At 32.0% G+C, this 23,677-nt stretch overlaps 1 protein-coding gene across 1 annotated transcript in view; it reads right to left on the bottom strand.

The window, feature by feature from the left end:
• Positions 1–23,677, bottom strand: part of LOC126887100 (mitotic checkpoint serine/threonine-protein kinase BUB1-like) — a 130,356-nt gene that overhangs the window by 65,538 nt on the left and 41,141 nt on the right. Inside the window, exons 2-4 of the mRNA XM_050654437.1 lie at positions 16,332–16,474; positions 14,055–14,259; positions 1,756–1,980 (exon numbers count right to left, since the gene is read on the bottom strand). Coding sequence (XP_050510394.1) covers positions 1,756–1,980; positions 14,055–14,259; positions 16,332–16,459 — 558 coding nt within the window. The 5' untranslated portion in view covers positions 16,460–16,474. The remainder of the gene's footprint in view (positions 1–1,755; positions 1,981–14,054; positions 14,260–16,331; positions 16,475–23,677) is intronic.

Here is a 23,677-nt window from a genome sequence, read left to right as displayed (position 1 = left end):
GCAATATGTATTATTTTTTTTGTGACCCGGCACAACATTTGTCCCCCACGCGGCGTTCCGCCCCTGGAGATTTTACTTAGTAATGTCATGATCTACTTATTCCCAAATTTTGGTGCACTATCTCGATCATGGACGGCAAAAAAACCCCATATATTTTTATACTCACCCCTGCCTACCACCCCTTTGTACCCCAAGCAGCGTTCCGCCCCTGAAGATTTTACTTAGTTACGTCATAACCTACTTACTCCCAAATTTTGGTGCACTATCTCCATCATGAGCGCCACAAAAAAATAATAAAAACCGCGAATTTACCCCTTATAACTACCCTCGTCCGCCACTCTGGTTTCCGCCTCTGGGGATACTACTTAGTTATGTCATGGTCTACTTATTCCCAAATTTTGGTGCACTATCTCAATCACGAACGTCGCAAAAAACCCCTTACATTTTTTTATATTCACCCCTGCCCCACCCCTTTCTCGGCCACGCAGCGTTCCACTCCTGGAGATTTTACTTAGTTACGTCCTGACCTACTTATTCCCAAATTTTGGCGCGCTATCTCGATCATGATCGTCAAAAAAAAAAAATAAAAAACGGAACTTTGACCCCTTATAACTACCTTCCTTCCCCACTCTGGTTTCCGGCTCTGGGGATTTTAATTATTTATGTCATGGTCTACTTATACCCAAATTTTGGTGCACTATCTCAATCACGAACGTCGCAAAAAACCCCTCATATTTTTTATATTCAACCCTACCCCCACCCCTTTGTCGGCCACGCAACGTTGAGCCCCTAGAGATTTTACTTAGGTACGTCATGTCCTACTTATTTCCAAATTTTGATGAACTATCTCGATCATGAGCGTCATAAAAAAAATAATAAAAACCGCGACTTTGACCCCTTATAACTACCCTCGGTCCCAACTCTGGTTTCCGGTCGTTGGTGAAAGTCATGTTCACAATTAATTCAATATATCCCCGTATAGTTTTTCCATATTACTTATCACGCACAAAATCCGCTCCCAGCTCTTAGACTATCTTGTTGTTGGAGGCATTTTATAACCTTCATTCTTAACGTAACCCCAAAAAAATCAGTCTAGTTTATTAAATTCTGGTAATCTGGGTGGCCACGGTACTGGTCCATTGAAAAATGAAAATATCTCGAAAACTAATAAATTTATACATAAGGAATAAGGAATGCTGTATTAAAATTAAAGTACGGTAATGGTAATTTTCAATAGTGATATAAAATACAGGGTGTTCCATTTAAAATTACTGAGAAAATAATGTACTTGCGTTTTGCGTTTTAACTTATCTTGTATTGGATATAAAGAAAATTAGCAATATCAATCATTTTTAAAAATTTTGACAATAAATAATGGCATCAACAAACCAGTGCCGTTGTGCTTATTTTTATTTGTACAGGGAGTTGAACTTGTTACGATTTTCATATCAAATTGGTTATAACTTTGTAAATACCCTGTATAACATACCAAACCTTTATATTTTTGTGATGAAGAAGTTAACAAGATTTTGAATATAAAATAAAATATAGGATGTTCCATTAAAAAAAAACATAAGTTTGGCCTGCCACTGTGTTATCGAACAACCTGTAACATTCTAACTAATTTTGTAAGGTGAAGCTCAAAGTTGGCTACCATTTTTGTTATTAACTTTTATCGCTATCTATTACTATAACGGATGTTCGGAGCTTTATCCCACTAATCAATCACCCTGTATATAACTATATAATACTTACGTGTTGACCGGCTGCTAATACTAGATTTTGATGTGCATTTTCGAGTTCATCAAACGGCTGCGCTAAATTTAGTTTTCCTTCTTCAAACACTTTGTTTGCGGATATAAAATCTCCAGCAGCTTCATGATAATAAGCCCAAGCTTTATAAAAATCAGCACATCCTGTACAAAGTCCTTTGGCTTTCATCATGTGATAAAATTCCAACGGTTTTGGTTGCAAATCAAACTGAAAATATATAGAGATAATAATATATAAATTTTCATATAAATTATTGTATTGATGGAGCTAATATGACCAAAACTGCTTATACTTAAAAACTGCTGTAGCCAATAAAACTGATAATTGCTATTTATTAACTAAATTATATTTATACGTAGTCCATCTATAATAGAAACATTATAGAAAGCATTCAGAATTTTATATTCTTCGTATTTTTTTATATTGCTCCTTTGTAACATTGTAACACTGAACAAACAATGGACAAAGTTTGAGGCAAAACAAATGGACAAGGCCTCGCTGCTCAGAATCGAGAAAGAAGAAAAAATATAAGATGGTATAAAACAAAACAGAAAAATTGAATAAATAAAACAAAAAAAAAAGTTACCTATTAAAGATGTGCCAAAAAGGGCTTCACCTTTTCTTTTCTGTGAGGGACAAAGAAAACTCTTAAAACCAAAATACATGATATGTAGCCAAATAACAAGAACAATGGAATAAATAGGTTAAGTATTTTCCTAAAATGTCCAAAAAAAGGAACAATCACACTTACCTTATTTGGTCTTAAGAGGAAAACGAGTGTGATTTTTAATTTAAAATAACTCATTCAAAAAAAACTTTTTGTTTATTCTAAGGGACTTTCGGCCCTCAGTAATAGTGAATCTCTCATTCTGCGTTTAAAATTTTCAAAAATATTTATTACTTTTCTCAGGATTTGAAAAAAAAAATGAATGCAAATTTTGCGCTACGCCCTTGATTAAAATTTATCAGAATTGCGTTTTTGCTGTCCAAGAGAGAAGAAATCAAAAATACTATGTTTTTACATACAAGCTATATTCTGCCCGGGCGCGACCCAAAATAGTGACAACTCTACCTTATCGATAATAGTCTACGTGAAGTCATCATCATAGTCATTAACATCTTAGTAGATGTGTTGTGGTTCATAATTGGGCTTCAGCAGCTCGGACAGTTTGATTGATAATATTTCTCCACTGGTCGCGGTCATCAGTTACATGTATTGCCTCAGTATACTGTTTGTTGAGAAGCTTTTTAGTAATGTCCGCCCATCGCTGTGGAGATCTTCCGCGTTGGCGTTGAGTCTGAGGCCTTCCTTGGACCACCAACCGCTCCATTTTGTGATCACTTCGATGGATATGACCAAAGAACTTTAAAATTCTAGAGTAAACGGTACTGGAGAGACGCTGATCCGGTTTAATTTCATCCAGAACCGAGATATTTGTACGGCGAGCCATCCATGGAATTCGAAGCAGGCGTCTCCATGTCCACATTTCAAAGGCGTCTATACGTCGTCTATCTGACTCTTTGACTGTCCATGTCTCGCATGCATAGTAAAATATGGAAAAGACCGAGTTGAAACGAGTCTCTTTTTGTTTGTCATAGTAATGTAACGATCACGCCATACCCCGTTTAGTTCACTCATTGCTGCTCTTGCTAGTTGAATGCGTCTTCTAATTTCGGGTTCACAACTGCCTGTGTTGTTAAATAGAGCTCCAAGATATATCATAGATGAGACTACCTCGCATCCCGCAATAGTTTGGGTTTCAGGAAACTGTTGTTGGCGATCGATAACCATGATTTTGGTTTTGTTGTAGTTAACCATGAGTCCAAATTTAGCACTTTCTACCTCGAGTTTTTTTAATAATTCAGTAATTTCTTCTGGAGTAGAGGCTAGAAGTGTAGTGTCGTCTGCGAAACGCAAGTTAGATATCTTAACACCACCTAGGTTTACTCCTCCCTCCCAACTATCCAAGACTCTGCGCATTATGAACTCCGAATAGATGTTAAATAATAAGGGAGATAAAACGCATCCTTGGCGTACTCCCTTCTCCAAAGTGCATTTGTCAGACAGGTATTCGTCCATTCGAATATATGCCAGGTTATCTTGGTACAGTTTGCTAATAAGATGAGTCAAGTGTTTAGGTACACCCATTGTCGTCAATATGTTCCATAGTTTGTCCCATCTAACATTATCAAAGGCCTTTGTATAATCGACGAAACATATAAATATCGGGATCTGGTATTCTCTGGCTTTTTCTATGATGTTTTTTACATTAAGGATTTGTTCTCTAGTACCTCTGCCCTTTACAAATCCAGCCTGCTCAGGTGCTATTTGCCAACTTATGAAGTTTTCTAGACGCCGTTGCAGTATGTAGAAGATCACCTTACTGGCGTGTGATATTAGAGCTAATAGCCTGTAGTTGTTACAATTATTTGTTGAACCTTTCTTATGAAGAGGTATGATTATGGTCTTTCTCCAATCCTCAGGCCAGACGCCTGTGTGCCATATTTCATTATACAATCGATGTAATATTTTCACTCCACATTCCGGAAGATGCTTCAAGACGTCTGCTGTAATGAGATCACATCCTGCTGCTTTGTTTAACTTAAGTCTTTTTAAAGCGAATTCCAGTCAGGTTCAGATTCAAAACTAGTGTGGTGTGTCTCTGTTGAAGGAGAATGGAAAGTGGAGGTCTGGCAGTCAGGTACAAACGGGGTGTCCGCTGGCATCTGGTCCGTATTGGCGTATCAAGACTTACAATACGCCCTCCAAACATCAATAACCTTGTCCAAATCCGTCTGTACATTACCTTCATCATCTTTGATAGACCAAGATTTCTGCTTGAATTTACGTGTGAGTAGTCTGACTTTATCAAAGAGTTCTTTGGTGTTATTTGTGTCGGCATGTAGTTGAATTTCTCTGCAGATTTTCTCTATATGTTTGTTTTTGTCTCGTCTACAAGCAGCCTGAATAGCTCTAGATAGCTGTCGGTACTGGGAATTCCTGAGAGGGTTCTCGATTCCAGCAATTTTAAGTTTTCTACGTTCTTCAACGAGGTCAAAAGTATCTGCAGACATCCACACTTTTTTTGGTCCGGTTGAGACGGCATTAGACTGTGCCTCGCAGTCAGTCAAGGTCTGTATCAAGGTATTTTTAAAAGATAACCAAATCTTTTCGGAATCATGAGTGACGATAGTTGGTAAAATATTTTCGAATCTTTCATTACATTGGCTTTTAAATTGTTGTGTATCTTTTATTTTTGATGTCCTCTTGTTTCGGATCCTAGCACATGCCTTGAATTTTTGCTTTAGCGTTGAAAAAAGAAGTTGGTGGTCAGAGCCGCAGTCAGCGCTAGGTCGTGTTTTACATTGGCTAATAGATGTTTTCCAGCGATGTTTAATCGTACGTGAAGTACAGGTTAAATTAAAGATGGAATTACAAAACAAAATTTATGTATGTCTTTGTACTCACTTCGTAATGCTCAAAAAATTACGGGATCTGAATTTCAACGCATATTTTTTTTATAATTTTTGTATCAAAGTTGCGCGTGAAGTTAGGCGTGTTAATGACAGTATCGATTTTGGGGGCGACCCAATCGTTTTCACCAATTCTACATCATTAAACAAATGGTGAATATGGCAAGACAGTAAGGGTAAATAGTTTCAGTTAGGACTTCCGGTTCTAGAGTTACAACCGGAAGTGGCATATAGATTACCTAATAATGATACATTCCTTATATTTTTCATTATTAGGTTAGAAATGCTTGTGGGAAGAACACGAGCTCATGTTAAGAAAGTTTTATTTATTATGATAACTATTTATATGGGAAAAATGCCACAATTAAATTGAAAAAAATAATTTGATTAACGTTTCGACGCCCAAATCGGGTGTTGTTGTCAAAATACAAAATACTACAAATTAAACAAAAATGTTGTTGCTAAGTAAAATATTCTTCTAATAATTTATTTAATTTGACTTATTTATATTGGCAATGCAGACATATATGTATATATTTTAAAGTAGAAGACTTTAAAATGATATTGCCAATATTTATGAGTTGCGTTCCTGGGACGATTTTACTGAAAGATAGTTCATTCGATTACATGAAATCAACTCCAACTCAAGAATATCCGTCACAAAAAAATCATAGCATGTGATTAAAAAATGTCTTTAAAAAGACAACCAAATGCAACGATGATAGTAAAATTCGCGTTAGAGATTCTATAGTAAATCACGAGGGAAAACCACGAAAAAACCTCGTGATGCTATCCCGTCATCGTAAGTATTTGGTTTTACATTTAATTTACTCGCAAGAAACTAATACCAAATTCTGACTTTAATATGTTTAAATTATAAATAATATTAATAATACATAAATATACAATAAGTGATACTAAAATATAAAATATGTACTAACTCGATATGTTATTGACTTACTAATCGTGGTATTTTCTTTCTATTGACTTCCTCTTTCAGTATGGGTAACCACATCATTTTAAAGTCTTCTACTTTAAAATGTATAATATATGTCTGCATTGCCATATTGCCAATATAAATGAGTCAGAGTAAATAAATTATTAGAAGAATATTTTACTTAGCAACAACATTTTGACAACGACACCCAATTTGGGCGTCGAAACGTTAATAAAATAATTTTTTTCAATTTAATTGTGGCTTATTTCCCATATAAATAAAATAGGGAAATAGCTTCAGAACAACATTTATTTATTAGTGCCATTCGAATGTAATTTATGAAGCAAAAGGCCAACATGTTCAGGTTTTAATTTCACTACTGATTAAATATTTTGCACCGCATTTACTTATAAATTAGTTGCTTTGACTGAAATATAGAACATTCACTCACGTGGGTGAAAACGTAGGACTTACGACGTCCAATCCCTTATTTATTTTCATTACCGAAACATAAATTTAACTATACATATTAAGGGGCTCAAACCTTATTTTATCAGTTACCGATAAATAATTTCGGCTTGTTTCATTTTAAGACATTGTTTTTTAGTTGTTAATACAGCCCGATCGCCCGTCCTCTCATATGCGCTTCATTAACAATTAAAAAACAATGTTTCAGAATAAAACGTGCCAAAAATTCTTATGAGGAGCTGATAGGTTTGAGCTAGGTACTTTGTAATTTTAAAAATTATATTTTTTACTTGTATTTTTGAACCTTGAAAATCGTATTTCTTTTCTCACTTTTAAATTGTTTGTAACTTGAAAACGATTAACTTTAGAGAAAAATTACAAAAGACCTTTTTTGTTCCCAATGATCCAAAGAACCTAAAATAATGTCTACCTAAATTATGGCGTTTAGGTATAGGGAGTATTTATTTATTTATTTATTTTTTATTTTAACAGAATTTTAAATAATTTTATTTATTTTTAAATAAATAAGTAGGGAATATAACATAAAAATATATAATACTTCTTAAGGACTTTAAAACGAAAAAAATATACACGGTGTTCCATTTGAAATAAGAAAGTTCATTAGATTTACAGAAAAATAAAAGATCTGACAACAATGTAATTACTACTATAATATCAACCGCATTAGTAATCTCATACCCACCAAAATCTATAAAAATCGTGCAAGCCGTTTTAGGCTATTGATTATGTATTTTAGAAAGGAACTACAACGCTAACGGGGTTTTATTGTTTAATATAGTCAATGGACCTCTAAATATGAAAAAACCGCGGAGTGCTACCATTTAAAGGGGTGCATTTTTGAGAAAGGGGTGAATTAGTTCCTAGGCATAGGGCGAATTAGGGTAAGTTCTATGCACTTTTGGCACAAACACGTCTACAGGAAAATTGTTCCAGGTTAAATTTACTATCGAAATATCACATTCTAAAGTCAAAAATATTTTTTTTTGCAAAAATATATTCAATAGAAATGCAAGAAAACAACACGATATAGGTATAGGGATTGCTTCAGCGAAAAATAACTACCATCCTTCCTCGTTAAAATGGCGTTTTGTAGAATTCTCTATAATTTATAGTTTCCAAAACATGATTTTTCAAAGTTCTTTACTCACAGCTATTTTGGCCGATTTTCCTTGTTATTTCGCAAACATTCTGTAACTTTTTTCTACGCAGCTGTAGGTATATTATGGTATATGCATTGGTACATTTAGTAGGAAGCAAAGTCAATTACCTTTAAAATGGTCTATTGTAGAAGGCTGTATGACTATTATTAAACAAGATATGGTTTTTAAAATTTTATACTTTTAATGATTTTTGATATATTTGTCGATTATTTTTAAATTTCTCATTATAACTTTTTTTATTGTATATTTACGTATATACATTGTGCAATAAAAAAGAATGCCTATTTTCATTACTTCGCTAGATACTTCGTAATTTTAAAAATTATATTTTTTACCTGTATTTTTGAACCTTGAAAATCGTATTTCTTTTCTCAATTTTAAATTGTTTGTAACTTGAAAACGATTAACTTTAGAGAAAAATTACAAAAAAACTTTTTTGTTCCCAATGACCCAAAGAACCTAAAATAATGTCTACCTAAATTATGGCGTTTAGGTATAGGGAGTATTTATTTATTTATTTATTTTTTATTTTAACAGAATTTTAAATAATTTTATTTATTTTTAAATAAATAAATAGGGAATATAACATGAAAATATATAATATTTCTTAAGGACTTTAAAACGCAAAAAATATACAGGGTGTTCCATTTGAAATAAGAAAGTTCATTAGATTTACAGAAAAATAAAAGATCTGACAACAATGTAATTACTACTATAATATCGGCCGCATTAGTAATCTCATACCCACCAAAATCTATAAAAATCGTGCAAGCCGTTTTAGGCTATTGATTATGTATTTTAGAAAGGAACTACAACGCTAACGGGGTTTTATTGTTTAATATAGTCAATGGACCTCTAGATATGAAAAAACCGCGGAGTGCTACCATTTAAAGGGGTGCGTTTTTGAGAAAGGGGTGAATTAGTCCCTAGGCATAGGGCGAATTAGGGTAAGTTCTATGCACTTTTGGCACAAACTCGTCTACAGGAAAATTGTTCCAGGATAAATTTACTATCGAAATATCACATTCTAAAGTCAAAAATATTTTTTTTTTGCAAAAATATATTCAATAGAAATGCAAGAAAACAACACGAAAGATAGCAATTTTGTTTTTTGTCCCATAACTTTTTCCACAGGGATATAGGTATAGGCATTGCTTCAGCGAAAAATAACTACCATCCTTCCTCGTTAAAATGGCGTTTTGTAGAATTCTCTATAATTTATAGTTTCCAAAACATGATTTTTCAAAGTTCTTTACTCACAGCTATTTTGGCCGATTTTCCTTGTTGCTTCGCAGACATTCTGTAACTTTTTTCTACGCAGCTTTAGGTATATTATGGTATATGCATTGGTATTTAGTAGGAAGCAAAGTCAATTACCTTTAAAATGGTCTATTGTAGAAGGCTGTATGACTATTATTAAACAAGATATGGTTTTTAAAATTTTATACTTTTAATGATTTTTGATATATTTGTCGATTATTTTTAAATTTCTCATTATAACTTTTTTATTGTATATTTACGTATATACATTGTGCAATAAAAAAGAATGCCTATTTTCATTACTTTAAAATGATGTATTGTAAAAAATTCTAGGACTATTTTTAAACAAGAAATGCCTTCTCAAAATGTGACATATACACATGCCACAGGTCCCACTAAGTTGGAACCATATGGAAAACTTTTTTAATATTAACTTTATGAAAAAAAATTATTCTTTATAAAATGCTCTGCATAAGCTAAAACCTGAGATGCAGTCATGAGATATAAAATTTTATCAATAGTGTACGAGGTATGTTAAAAAATATGAATTTCACTTAAGAGTAAAGTACCTTTATATTTCACAATATCGAAAAGTGTTAGTAAGAAAAGTTAATTGGAATTAAAAAATATGTTATACAGGGTGTCTGCGTAACTTGGAACCATATGGGAAACTTTTTTAATATCAATTTTACGAAAAAAGTCATTCTTTATAAAGTGCTCTGCATAGTCTAAAACCTAAGATGCAATCATCAGATATCAAATTTTGTCAACAGTATACGAGGTATGTCAAAAAATATGAATTTCGCTCAAGAGCAAACTACCTTTATATTTCAAAATATCAAAAAACTTTATTATGAAAAGTTATTTTTAATTAAAAACCATATTCAAATATGCAACAACAGCCTTCTACTTGAAAAAAAAATTCTGAAATTTTCCTAAATTACCGATTCCGAATATCATTTTTATTTCTTAGACATGTAATAACTCTTTTATTAATAATTTTAGGAAAAAAAGTTATTCTTCATAAAAATCTGTGCATGGTCTAAACCTTAAGATGCAACCATCAGTTATCCAAGTTTTTAATTTTATACAAGGTGTGTCAAATAATATGAATTTAAAAATAATTTAGAAATTCTTTCTAAATTCATATTATTTGACACACCTCGTATAAAATTAACAAACTTGGATAATTGATGGTTGCATCTTGAGGTTTAGAGCATGGACAGATTCTTATGAAGAATAACTTTTTTCCTAAAATTATTAATAAAAGAGTTATTACATGTCTAATAAATAAAAATGATGTTCGGAATCGGTAATTTAGGAAAATTTCAGAATTTTTTTTTTTAAGTAGAAGGCTGTTATTGCATATTTGAATATGGTTTTTAATTACAAATAACTTTTCATAATAAATTTTTTTTTATATTTTGAAATATAAAGGTAGTTTGCTCCTGAGCGAAATTCATATTTTTTAACATACCTCGTATACTGTTGACAAAATTTGATATCTGATGATTGTATCTTAGGTTTTAGACTATGCAGAGCACTTTATAAAGAATGACTATTTTTCGTAAAATTGATATTAAAAAAGTTTCCCATATGGTTCCAAGTTACGCAGACACCCTGTAATATCCAATTATATTCTTCTAATTGAAAAAAAAAATAAAAAATAAAAACATTTAAAATTTTTCTCTAATTACGGATACTCTTGGATATCCTACGGATATCTTGTTTAAAACTAGCCCTAGAATTTTTTGCAATACACCACACGGTTCCCGGGAAGGGGGGTTATCGTGGGAGGTCTTGTCACTGGGAATTTTCCGGCGTCAACTTATTTCTTAATGATTCTTTAGTCAAAATTTACTGAGAGCGAAATCGCAGCACGTTCTTTTTTTAACTAAGCGCGAAATGCATTTTTTCTGCACAAAGCTGTACTATTCCTTAAGCATTTTACATCGTTTGAAATTCATATTGTATTACCAATTTTTTTTTCTTTCAAAAACTATCAGAAATAGTTTTGGTGACATTAATACATTAGCCTGAATTTTTTCAGATTTTTCTGACTACTCTAAGACCGCTTTTTGAGGCTTTGAAAATGATATTTTCACTTTTTTAACAGTTTTAAACGCTTTTGAGGTAGTGCTCTTTTTCCGGGTGTGAGTACATAAATATACTTTATTCAATTTAACAATATTATTAGTATATTATATATTATATAAAGACAAAGTACAAGCTTAAATTATGCGACAATTTAAAAAATTAACCATCAGAGAGGTACGTATTTTTGCATTACAGGTGTTACAGGTAGAAATTCAAAAACCATGCCGAATTCGACAAAAAATTAGTGCCGTTCAAAGGTATAATGGAACGCATATTTAAAATTTTCAGTACAAAAAATGTTGTAACACTTTGCCAATTTATTATACATCTAATATCTCTAATAATTGTTAATATTTTGCGGTCAACATATATCTGCATACTTATTTATATAATAAATAAATAATATAATATATTATAATTATGTATGTTATGGAATTTCTACCTGTAACATCTATAGTGCAAAAATATGTATCTCACTTATATACTCTCGGACAAAAATATTGCATATGCATGTGGAATGAAATTTGTTGTGCTGCTATTCTTAACCCCTCTGTATCATAGGAATAGAATTTATTTTCCGAATGCCATTTTTTAAAATATCACATAAATACTATAATCGGATTTAAATCTGATCTCGGCTATATACTGGCCAATATAATTTTTAATTTAAATCTCATCAAGATAAGTATTCACCATGTTAACGACAAGAAGAAGTTCATTAGCACCAATATGTCATATCCAATATGGCTTTCAAATGGCAAAACATGATCTTCTAAAATGTTTTCAATGTACATATCAGTTGGCATTCGCCTAATCACCTTCACGTGTTCGATACGTCCTTTCAAAACAATACCGCTCCGTAGCACTGTGTCGCCACCACCAAAACTAACGTTCTGTATGAGGTTACAACTGACATACTGTTCGCCAACTCTTCTGTAGACGAAATCTTGTAAATCTTGCTTCCATATGGTGAACGGTATGCCAGATGTAACCTCATACAGAGGGTTAATTTTAGTGGTGGCGGCATAGTGCTATGGAGTGGTATTTCTTGATAAGGAGATACTGAACTTGTGGAGGTGATTGGGTGAATGACAGCTGATATGTACATTAAAAACATTTTAGAAGATCATGTTTTGCCATTTACCAGCCATATTTGATAACAAATTCGTGTACCATGACGCAGGTCTTAATGTCGGTAGAATAGTGATTACTTATGTTGATGAGATTCAATTTAAAAATTATATTGGCCACCATATAGCCCACAATAAATTTAAATCCGATTATACCATTTACATGAAACATAAAACATCGGATTCTGAAAACAAATCCTATTTCTATGACACTGGGCTCAGCACAAATTTTTTTATTTCAAACGTTAATTTCAAAATATGCAAAATTATTGTCCGTGAGTGTATATTAGTTTATTTTTCAAATTGGCGCCTAATTTAAGCTTGTATTTTGTGTTTATGTATACTAATATCATTAAATTGAATAAAGTATATTTATATACTCACACCGGGAAAAAGAGCACTATCTCAAAAGCGTTTAAAAGTGTCAAAAAAGTGAAAAAATAATTTTCAAAGCCTCAAAAGTGGTCTTAGAGTAGTCAAAAACATCTAAAAAAAATTCAGGCTAATGTATTAATGTCCCCAAAACTCCTTCTGATAGTTTTTGAAAGAAAAAAAATATTGGAAATACAATATGAATTTCAAACAATGTAAAATACTTACGGAATAGTAGAGCTTTGTGCAGAAAAAAAATGCATTTCGCGCTTAATTAAAAAAAGAACGTGCTGCGATTTCGCTCTCAGTGAATTTTGACTAAAGAATCATTAAGAGATAAGTTGATGCCGGAAAATTCCCAGTGACAAGACCTCCCACGATAACCCCCCTTCCCGGGAACCGTGACCATTTTAAAGTAAAGAATATAAGCTTTTTTATTGCACAATGTATATACCTAAATGTACAAGAAAAAAAGTCATACTACTAAGAAATTTAAACAATAATCATAAAAAATATCAAAAATCATTAAAAGTATAAAACCTTGAAAAAGCATAACTTGCTTAAAAATAGTCACATAACCATATACAATATACCATTTTAAAGATAATTGACTTCTATTTCAACTAAATGTACCATTACATATACCTAGAAATGCGTAGAAAAAAGTTACAGAACAATGTTTGCAAAATAATGGAGAAAATGGCCCAAAATGCTGTGAGCGGCGAAATTTGAAAAATCCTATTTCGGAAAATATAAATCCTAGTGACATTTACTTAACGTCATTTTAAAGAGAACGGACTGAAGTTATTTTTCGCTGCAGCAATACCTATACCTATATCCCTGAGGAAAAAGGTTATGGGGCAAAAAAACAAAATGGCTTTCTTTGGTGTTTTTTTCTTGATTTTCTTTTGAATATATTTTTGTAAAAAAATATCTTTGACTTCAAATTGTGATATTTTGATAACAAATTTAATCCGGAACAATTTTCCTGTAGTCGTGTTTGTGCCAAAAGTGATAGAACTCACCCTAATTCACCCTGAGCCTAGGGACTAATTCGCCCATTTCTCAAAAACGCACCCATTTAAATGGTAGCACTCCGCGGTTTTTTTCAAATATAGAGGTCCACTGACCATATGAGACAATAAAATCCCATTAACGTTATATTTCCTTTTAGTTCTCTTATTTTGAACATAATCAATAGCCTATTTCCGAGATAATTGAGGCTTTCCATACATAAAACTCACTCGGTATAATAATGGTTGATGAACCAGGACAAAAAAGGGTACTGTTTACTACCTACATTGTAGATTTATGAGACAAATTTAGTAGGTAAAAATAATACAATAATAAAGTCAAACTTACATATTTAATCCAAAGTTTACAGAAACGTCTGTCATTTGCATATCGCCGATCAGCTTCAAACGTGGCGAGACACTGTTCCAGCAATGGCACCAAATTGCCTTCATGCCCATGTTTTGGGAATGTCTGTTCTATCCAGGAAATGTATTTATAATAATTCTCTAGTGGATCCTCTCCAGTGTACGTTTCGATTAGTTTTTCCCATTTCCTACAAGGTAAATAATGATTGCAGCGAAGAATATGGACTATCTTTGAACATAAAGAAAACTAAATTTATGGTAATATCGAAATCAACACGAAACGTCCAAAATTTATATTTACACAATGAAATTATCTGTTCTACGGAATGGAGTCATGGACGCTGAAAAAGATTGATACCAAAAAATTAAAAGCATTTGAACTGTGGATGTATCGCAGAATCTTGAGAATATCATGGACGGAGAGAATAACAAACGTCGAGGTCTTGAGAAGAATGAATAAAGAAGTCATATTTACGATCAAAAAACGAAAACTGCAATACTTGGGACACATTACAAGAGGCGAAAGATATGAACTGCTTCGAATAATTATGCAGGGGAAGATAGCAGGAAAAAGGTCCATAGGAAGAAGACGAAACTCCTGGCTAAAGAATCTACGGGAATGGTATAGCTGTAGCAACAACGAATTGTTTCGGTCAGCAGTTTCGAAAATACGTATAGCCCTGATGATCGTCAACCTTCGGAACGAATATGACACTTGAAGAAGAAGAAATAATGATTCTTGTTATAAACAACAAAAATATGGTTCTGAAACTAAATATTCACTGACAGTACAAAAAGTTTATACATTTATACAACTTGCATTTATACAGTACGTAAATCGTTCAGCTGGACATAGGGAATATACATTAGGAGAATTGTGGCAACTGCGCTAACCTGTGTTAGTTGAAGCTTCTGTTCGAGTACAAGTTTTTGGTGCAATACAGCTGTTAGAACGAATAAAATGAGTGAGTTTTGAAGCAAGGCTGTCCATGAATAAATCAAAAACAAAGTTTATGATTAATGAGTTAATAATTTTACTTTAATTTTTAAAATATTCTTTATTTAAAAACTAATTTCAACAGTTTTCTCATTCTCTTAGGCAAAAAATATTTAGCTAATACATTGTCATATTTTGGCGTTTATTTGTGTCAGTCGAAATGAGTTGTCAATTTTGAGGTTAATGCCCCTAATGCCACAGAATAACTAACCACACAGAAGCGAATCTGACTGTTGTTTCCATTGATTTTGTGGGGACCGAAATATTTGACCTTGTGCACTACTTATAGAATAGAACTTGATGTTCTAAGGAATATACCATTCGAAATGATGTAATATTTTTGAGAAGTAGTTATTAAAATTAAATATGAAATATAAAATTTAACTAGAAGAATAAATAAAATATAAAATAAAACATATATAAATATAAAATTTAACGATAAACAACTGTCACTGTCAGTCACAAAAGTGAGGTTGCACCACTATGTGACGCATGAGCATGAAATTTATGTTAAAGTTTTCGGCCTGAATTTCGCTTCTGTATGGTTAGTTATTCTGTGCTAATACTAACAACCAAATTGTCATCGAGAGAGCTCAGTTGCCAAAATTATCTCAATATAATACAATGTATGTATTTATGTATCTAAATATATACAATGTATGTTCCCTATGTCCAGCTGAACGATTTACGTACTGTTATGTATATGTTACGGACAATGATGTAAATTGGCCATTGACGTTAAAGACCGGGTATTGTCGTGAATGTCCATTTCCCCTGGTTATTAACGACAATGACCGGACATTAACGACAATAACCTTAGCTATTGGCCAATGTTGTAAAAAAATTAATAACATAAAATTAGAGTTTTCATCAATAACCGGTCAATAACGACAGTGGCCAAAAGCAAATGGCCAATGTTGATAAACAAATAAAATTAGGTATGTTGTCCTATTATTTTTTTTTATATATAAGATAGCTTTTGAAGGCTAATCATTTTTATTTTGACAAGATAGTGAACCATGGCATTTTGTAACACTTTTTACATAAATTTACTACGAGTATCTCAGCACGAGCCACGAGCACAGAAATGAAGCAAATAATAAACATAACCTATCTTTTAGTCTAAATTTCAACATTGACCGATTAACAACTGCCAATGCTGGCATATGGAACGAAAACATGGACCATATCCAAGACAGATGCAAACACCCTGCTCATATTTAAATGAAAAGAACTAGTTAAAAATGAATAAAGGACACTTACTCTTTTTGCTGCAGAAGTTCTAGTTGACAGTCTCTGTTAGTCTGAGCTTGTAGTGCCATATTAAGTTGGTGAACGTTCCTTCCTCGTAGAAGAGGTAAAATATTTTCTTTGCTATACTCAAAATCCATTAAAAGTCCCTTAACCTAAAAATTCCAAAAAATATAATAGGTAGTTTGTAGAAACATCCCTTATGGCCGGTTTCACCAACGACTATGAACACCTGTAAGAAGGAGGGGAAACGCAATGCATCGTTTGTGGGCTAACGTTTCAACATCTAATTCAGCTTTCAGCAATCGCCGCTAGAGGCGCAAGTGTTCGAATAGGTGCTACAAATACATTAGTTCTTATGGACTTATTAAATTTAGTTAATAAAAATATATGTAAATTAACTACATACGACAGTCTGACTTTTATCAAATTAATATTAATTCTTATGAAATATTTTGTCTCAAAAAATGCATTGTTTCGACAGAAAAACGAGATCCTCTTACTATTATCATTATAATTTTCGGGTTAAAATAAAAACAAATAATATGATAAACACAAATTTTATTTACACCGAAGGAAATAGCATACAAACGAATATAAACCATGAACGTTTTAAATAACATAAAGACAATTCTTTATAAAAAGTCTTGTATAAACTTTGTTAAGTTCCCTTTTGAATTTTTTATCGGAACGATAACTCGATATAAATCCCGGTACGAAGCAAGTTCTTTTAGTATAAGCTTTCTTGGCACTCATATTTAAATAATATTAACTACCAAAATCAGTAACTACCAAAAAAACTACCAAAATCAGTAATCTTAGATTAACTACGAATAATTAATTAATTTCGAAATTTTCACATTTACTCCAATGCAAAACTAGCACCTATCTCTACGCCAACGCCCCCTAGTGACAAACCAAGCAAACAGGCAAAGTCGTGTACACACAAATTTAAAGGTCGTCCTAGCTCGATTCCTCTCCTCTGTGTAGGTCTCCATACCAACGACAAATAGTTTATTCTATGAATAAAGTTATTCGACCAATAAACTGGCATTTCTTCATTTTACTACCGTCAGATAAGACTTTATTTATCAAATAAATATTTACTCTTCGAATAAATTGGCAAGTTAATCTCACTGTAAATTAGGGATGGCGGTTTTTGACAAAACACCGGTTTTCGGTTATACCGTTTTTTTTTGCTTACGGTTTAACCTGGCGGTTATAACCGGCCAAAAAATTGGAAAAACCGGTTTTCGGTTTTTTTAATCCAATAGGTTACAAAGTTACATTTACAATACACTTTAGTTTGCGATACTACACTCGACTCGATATCAATATGATCAAAATTAGTACTAACGAAAGAACATGAATGTATTACTTTTAACACGTTTGTATATTTGTAGAATAGGTACATTTTAACTCATTTAATACTTCCTGTATGAGTGTATTGTTTTGAAAACGTAGCGAAACGTAGTATTCATAGTCAGAGCATTATTTTTGGTAGTCAGAAAAAGTCATTCAGCCACTTTCAATGTCAAAATAGATGATGTTTGCGTCTAATTCAAACAGATCACTTCTTATGTAAATATTATGATTACAAATACCTTTTCAAGGAAATATTATAATAAAACTTAATAATTGTTTCTGGCTGATGTGAGATTGCACTTTCAGTTTGCTTCTGTATTTTATAAAGAAAATAAAATTTGAATTATGGTTTTGTTTAGAATAATTACTTGAGAATAATAATTATGATTGGGATAAAAAAAAATACCTAACCTAATCCTAATCACCGTAAAAACTGATAACCGGTTTTTACTTTAAAAAGAAAAAACCGGTTATAACCGGGACAAAAAAAAAACCGGTAAAACCGGTTATTGCGAAGTAAAAAAACCGGTTTTAGGTTTAAACCGGTAGGTTTTTCCCATCCCTTCTGTAAATATCTATAAGAAAGTAAATTCGTTAGTTTAACTTTAAATTATCAAAAATATATTGAAACAAAATAAAAATATAAACGTCTACTAAATTTTATTCGACGAATAACTCTTCATTGATTTATTTGTTGTTGGTGAAACCGGACCTTAGTTGAACAATATTAATTTATTTAACCAGCAATACAATTCAAAATTAGAATAAAATAAGTTTAGAAAATAATCAAGAAGTAGAATGAAAGTTGAAAAATCAAACTTAACTGCAAGTCTTGCACCACTACAAATTATGCTCATTTTGATAGTTGATTTTCTAGTGAATGGTTGCTATTTTTTTATTATTTTAGTTATACTGTTAAAGGTTTGCTCAAATTTCTGTTTTGAGCTTATACCGGGTGCAATAAAGGAAATGATTTTTTCTTAAGTTTGAATCACCCTGTAGGACAAGGTACAATGGTAGGTATACATCGAAGCCATGCCCTTAGTTTTTTTAAATTTCCCTGATATCTTTAAAAGCAAAGAAAATAGACCAGTGATGGGCAAAGTATGGCCCGCGAAAGTATTTAATCCGGCCCCCAGAGGGTTCATCAATATGTATGATATACATATCGCTTTAACACAAAATACATTTTTTCTGGTCCTGCTATAGATTTTCTTGGACTTTGTGGCCCCCCAGTAAAAAAGTTTGCCCACCACTGAAATAGACGGTATTATTCTTAATACGTATAAATAGGTAGACAGCTAATAGATATCTTTATTTCCAAATAGGTAACCTAATACACAAAAAAAAGTTCTAACTTAAATACATTTTTTTACATATAAACAAAATAAAATCAATCAATACAATGTTTAACAACCAAAATAAAGTCAATAAAAATATACAAGCAAATTGTGAACGTTCACTGTCAGTTCAATATGACTATATCTCATACCAAGAAAAAAATTTATTCTTAAAACGAATAACAAATAACAATCAATTCAACAAGTTCACCAACTAAAAAAAAGTCAATAAAAATAAATTAACAATAAAAACTAACAACAGCTGGCAAAACTTTTAAAATAGAAAGAAACAATGTAAACTAATATTGCCAGTTTCTCCCTCTACTTATAAATAACAGTTCTGCTCGACTTTTATTTATCGACCAGGTGACCGGTATGCACAAGTGCAACATAAAAGAGACGAGATTGTTTAGATGATCTGTGAAATTTTGGTGTGGAATTTCCTTGACAGCAAGAATGAATTGGGTGTCTTAATAGTCTAAGAGCTAGTGAACCCTCCGACTAACGGTCGTCCTGTAAGGCTAGAAATTTTTCTAGTGATAATTCATAGCACACCAAGGCTAAAATCCATGACGTGGCAGGCCTCAGCGGTTCACGTGTATCTACCAGGTGAATCGAAAAGTGCAAATTTAGGGGGTAAAATAAACTTTCTCCTGTAAGGTTTAAATTTAAGTATGTGTTTGAGTAAGTCATTTGGAAGAAATGTGTACAATGACAGGCGATTCTGAAGAGCATAAGACCTTGCCAGGCGAGGGGAAAGATTAGGGGTTTTTCCTAAAATTATTCTTTTTGCATCGAACATTTTTTTTTAGGTTTTTTGAATCATTCCAAACAGAAAACGTCTTTAGTGATTTTTTTTTCTTAAGTTAATAGTTTTTGTTATATAAGCGATTGAAAATTTTGAAAATTGCGAAATCGGCCATTTTTAACCTTAAATCGGACATTTATCTAAAAATTTCAATGTTGCCAAGGTACGTAGATATTCTTTAAACATTTATTGATGAAATCCCGAAGAGTTTTTTGCAATAAAATATCGAAAACTCCTTTGTTTTTTTAATTGCTAATCAAGCGGGTGCGACACTGTAGTATAAGTGAGGACGTTTGAGTTTGCATAAATTCATTATCTCGAGAATGGGCAAATTTCAAGAGAAATCCTCAGACAGGTCGATTTTTATTTTTGAATGAGGACTTTTTGGCATATATATAATACTAGTGACGTCATCCATATGGGCGTGATGACGTAATCGATGATTTTTTTTTAAGAGTAGGGGTTGTGTGATAGCTCATTTGAAAGTTTATTTAATTCTCTATTCAGTAATATAAACAGTAACATAATTATTTATACAGGGTGTACAAAAAAAATTTTTCTTCTATTTGTCAAATTTAATCAAAGTTAATTTAATAAAAAAAAATTTTTGTACACCCTGTATAAATAATTATGTTAATGTTTATATTAGTGAATAGAAAATTCAATAACCTTTCAAATGAGCTATCACACAACCCCTACTCTCATTTAAAAAAATCATCGATTACGTCATCACGCTCAGATGGATGAAGTCACTAGTATTATATATATGCCAAAAAGTCCTAATTTGAAAATAAAAATCGACCTGTCTGAGGATTTCTCTTGAAATTTGTCCATTCTCGAGATAATGAATTTATGCAAACTCAAACGTCCTCACTTATACTACAGTGTCGCACCCGCTTGATTAGCAATTAAAAAAACAAAGGGGTTTTCGATATTTTATTGCAAAAAACTCTTCGGGATTTCATCAATCAATGTTTAAAGAATATCTACGTATCTTGGCAACATTGAAATTTTTAGATAAATGTCCGATTTAGGGTTAAAAATGGCCGATTTCACAATTTTTACAATTTTCAATCGCTTATATAACAAAAACTATTAACTTAAGAGAAAAATCACTAAAGACGTTTTCTGTTTGGAATGATTCAAAAAACCTAAAAAAAATTGTTCGAAGCAAAAAGAATAATTTTAGGAAAAACCCCTAATCTTTCCCCTCGCCTGGCAAGGTCTTATGCTCTTCAGAATCGCCTGTCATTGTACACATTTCTTCTAAATGACTTACTCAAACACATACTTAAATTTAAACCTTACAGGAGAAAGTTTATTTTACCTCCTAAATTTGCACTTTTCGATTCACCTGGTAGATACACGTGCACCAGTGAGGCCTGCCAGGTCATGGTTTTTAGCCTTGGTGTGCTATGAATTATCACTAGAAAAATTTCTAGCCTTACAGGACGACCGTTAGCGGGAGGGTTCACGAGCTCTTAGACTATTACGTGTAGGCTCTTTAAATAGCAAAAGGTACATTATAGACATTTTTGTTCTTTGAACATGTTGTTCCTTTCGCATCTTATAATATATAATTTCATCTTAATGCATGATAACGCAACGTCTCGCGTATCGTTACTAAATTATTTAAGTGGGGTAAATACTTAGAAATTTAATTGGCCCTCTCACAGTCCCGATATAAATCCTATATAAAGGAAAAGGGAAAAGTATATTAATAATATAGGTATACAAAGTCCGCAGATAGTGTGCTACTTTTTTTATACACAAAATGGCGCCCGAAAATCGAGTTTTTTAAATTTTTGCTCTATAACTCCAAAGATTTTAACTTTACACCAAAAACACCCAAATAAAAATTTACCGCAATTAAATTCTGCATACAGACGTGTTTTCCCGATTTACTTCGACGAAAATTTTCCCCGGAAAATGCGGGTTTTTCCAACAAAATCTTTAATTTTCAACTAAAATTTTAGATAAGTAATTGTTTATCAATAATTAAATAACTTGGTAATACAAAATCTCTTTCCGTATAGATTATAATTCCAGAAGCCGATGGAAATTGAATAAACAGTTTAGCAACAATTGAATTGTCAATTAAAATTTACGGTCGCTATAATAACCACAATAATTATGATACATAAGAATAATTATGATTTTTGTATAAAAAGACACTGTGCCTATGTAATGTACTTTACAGAATTGAAATTGGACTATTTAAGCGGCCTCAGGAATATTTTAAAATTATAAACAATTTTTTGGCTTATAAAGGCTGTATGACACTATGCATTTTCTTGTATCATTTCTAATATCGTTTCTGATATCGTTTCTTGTATACATTTTCTTGTATCAATTCTTGTACGTACATTTGTGCCCTTGTATGACACTATGCAAGTTCTTGTATCGAAAATTGTATGAAATTCGGCACGTGATTGGTCGAAATTTTGTTTGTCACCTTGTGTCACGTTATGGTAGTACTGCATCTACAGCTACAGCTGATTTTAAAGATTTTATAAAATTTATAAACTTTTAATTAACATTTTAATGTTAACCAGAATTTTACGTTGGCTGTTTGAAGTTGATTATTTGTGTTTTTATTTTGTTTTGATATTTGTGCTAAAATATTTGCATTAGAATTATCTTCAGTTTGATCCAAATTAGGAACTATTGTATTTTCGTCTATTAAAAAATTATGTACCATGAAACCTAAATTTATAGTTTGAACTTTACTAGGAGCTAAATATATGGTTATTAGTAGAACAGTAGTCCATACCAAACGGTAGTATCAATAAAAGATTTATAAATAATACCTACAAAAACACAAATAAATTCATCAATACATGATCCCATTTTCATTTCAGCCGCCATTATGAGTAAGTAATTATGACATTTTAGATGTTTTACCAGCAGGTTTTACGTTTTTGCTCTTTGCGCAGTTCTTGTACAAGAATCTGTGTCTGACTCAAATTCTTGTATCGTTTTTGATATCGTTTCTTGTATCTGTGTATGACACTATGCATTTTTTTGACATATCAGAAACGATATTAGAAATGATACAAGAAAATGTATAGTGTCATACAGACTTAAACAAATAGAATGTCTCGGAAAATATTAAATTATATTAAATCATGATAACGGTATTGGAAAAACGCGGCAGGACACTTCCTTTAAAAGAAAAAACATTTAATTGTGATTGGTTCCTGAGATACAACCGGTCAAAGTCGGCTTCCCACGGAGCAATTTTCTTCATTCTTTTTTTGTTCCCAAGTAACTGGAGGAATTGGTCGAAAGAAATATTCATGGCTCCGAAACCTTCGTCAATGGACTGGTTTATCAGCATGCTGATTGCAGCAATTGTTACATGCCGCACAAGATCGAGAACGATATCGGCAAATTGTTATGGAAGCTACCCACGCCTAAAAATTTGGGCACGGTACTTAAAGAATAAGAAGAAGTAACTCGAGTAGAGCCATCTAACTAACGCATTATTAAAAGTCAAAGTTGCTTTTGTTTTGTTATAATAGATTAATTTATTTATAAGAAAAGAAAACTACATACGTAGTTTTTCCAGTTGTAGACTTTTTTTAGATAAACTTACTACAAGTGTACCTTTTAACGTTAAAAACACACATATTCTCATTTGAAAGCTGTATAATTATTTAAACAATCTTTATTTAACCAAATTAAAAAAAAATTATAATAAATAAATTAATTTATTATAACAAAACAAAAGCGAATCTGACATTTAATAATACGTTAGTTAGATGGCTCTACTCGACGAGTTACTTGGGAACAAAAAAAAAAGAATGAAGAAAATCGATCCATGGGAAGCCCAGAAAATGCAT

This window comes from Diabrotica virgifera, chromosome 6 (assembly GCF_917563875.1).
Source record: "Diabrotica virgifera virgifera chromosome 6, PGI_DIABVI_V3a".
NCBI classification, from domain to species: domain Eukaryota; kingdom Metazoa; phylum Arthropoda; class Insecta; order Coleoptera; family Chrysomelidae; genus Diabrotica; species Diabrotica virgifera.
Note: the sequence above shows the minus strand (reverse complement) of the source record. Positions and strands in the feature narration are given on the sequence as shown.